Source organism: Emiliania huxleyi (assembly GCF_000372725.1).
Source record: "Emiliania huxleyi CCMP1516 unplaced genomic scaffold EMIHUscaffold_6399, whole genome shotgun sequence".
Lineage (NCBI taxonomy): Eukaryota > Haptophyta > Isochrysidales > Noelaerhabdaceae > Emiliania > Emiliania huxleyi.
This window is the reverse complement of record NW_005197199.1, coordinates 1-1,456: the sequence shown is the minus strand read 5'-3', so window position 1 is coordinate 1,456 and position 1,456 is coordinate 1. Positions and strand designations below refer to the sequence as shown.

At 64.4% G+C, this 1,456-nt stretch overlaps 1 protein-coding gene across 1 annotated transcript; it reads right to left on the bottom strand.

Moving 5' to 3' along the window:
* Window positions 1–156: 156 nt before the first annotated feature.
* Window positions 157–427, bottom strand: EMIHUDRAFT_257584 (hypothetical protein; the record flags this gene model as incomplete). The annotated part of the gene is made up of 2 exons (XM_005763344.1): window positions 157–166; window positions 195–427. The coding sequence occupies 2 exons, from the start codon at window positions 425–427 to the stop codon at window positions 157–159; spliced, it is 243 nt and encodes an 80-aa protein (XP_005763401.1).
* Window positions 428–1,456: the final 1,029 nt, after the last annotated feature.

Genomic DNA, 1,456 nt, shown 5'->3' with positions numbered 1-1,456 from the left:
CCGCCGTGCCGACATACCTTCGTGTCGAAGGCATCGGCGCCACAGCCTCCTCCTCCCACTCATTCGTTGACGGGTCGTACCGCTCCAGCGAGTTGACAGTCCCACCCTCGCCGTCGTGGCTGCCGATCACGACCATGCGCGGCCTCTCGCGCTTCTTCAGCGTCTCCTTCCAGCCGCGGCGCCACGCGCGGCACGTCCCCTTGGCGGCGTGCTCCTTGGTCGGCAGCTGGGCGAGGATGTGCGGGGCGAGGTCCGGCGAGAGGAGGACCTCGGAGAGGACCCACTCGGGCTGCTCCACGAGCCGAGCGGCGTGCTCCTCCGCCACGCGCAGCGCGGCGTCGCTCGCGCCCGCCTGCGCCTCGATGATGGCGCACAGCTGCGCTGGCGAGAGGCCCGCGACGCGCGCGCCGATGCGGTGGGAGGCCATCGGCGGGCGGTCGCTTCTTGGCAAGGCCAATGCCTTGGATTTCGCTCGCGAGGTGTAAATAAATAAATAAAAACACCTCTCTACTGTGAAATGCCGTCCTCCCATCCCTCCCTTGGGTTGTCTGTTTTCTTTCTTTCTTTCTTTGAGATGGGTAAAAAGGAACAGGCCCCCGCCCTTGCGATCTTTGTGCAGGGTTCTTTGTGGGTGTGGTCGGCGACTAGCCGGGGTCGTCCTCCCGATGGGGGACTAGCACTAGCCGTCTTCCACATGGTCCCTCGGGTCCCTGCTGCTCCTAATCTCTTCGTACATCCTCCTGCTGATCTCCGCAAAGTCCTGCTCCCTCCCTCGTCTCACCCTGCGCGTCTGCTCCGCCTCACCGTCTTCTGCCCTGCGTCGTCTGGCGACGGGTCCTCCATAGTCGGTCGAAGTCGCCGCCCTCCTCGTGCCTCTTCCCAACGTTCCCTCGGCGGCCGATGCCGTCTGCTCCGGCTCCCCAGTCCCCGGGTCTGCCCTGCTCTCGTCTGCGCTAGTTTCTGCTTCGTCCTCACCGGCGTCTCTCCTCTTCCCTCTCCCCTTCTTGTATGCTTTGCACATCGCGTCGATTCCTGTTCGCGTGAGCACCAGCCTGAAGCCCGCCCAGCATCTGAACCGCTCCCTAAGTCGAAGGAGCATCATCAGTCTCACCCACTTCGCTCTCTGCCCACCGTCTCCGCTCCCTCCCGCTTGAGCCGCCGTCGCGGCCCTCGTTCGTCCCACTGGCTGTTGGCCTGTTCCCACGTTACCTCCATTATCCCTCCTCCTCCGCGACTCCCTCAAGGCTGGCCGGGCCTCCTTCCACCCAGCGAAGAGCTTCCTCAGCCACTCGATGTGTTCCTCTCTCTTCATTATGCGCGCCGTAGCCTCATCATTGAGCTGGATCCACCTCTGCACCGCTCCCGTCGCCGCCTCGGCCACGACTTGCAAGTTCCTCGTGACCCCGGCGCCAAGTCCCTCCCAACTCTCCCCGGGAGATCATCTACCAGCGCCGGC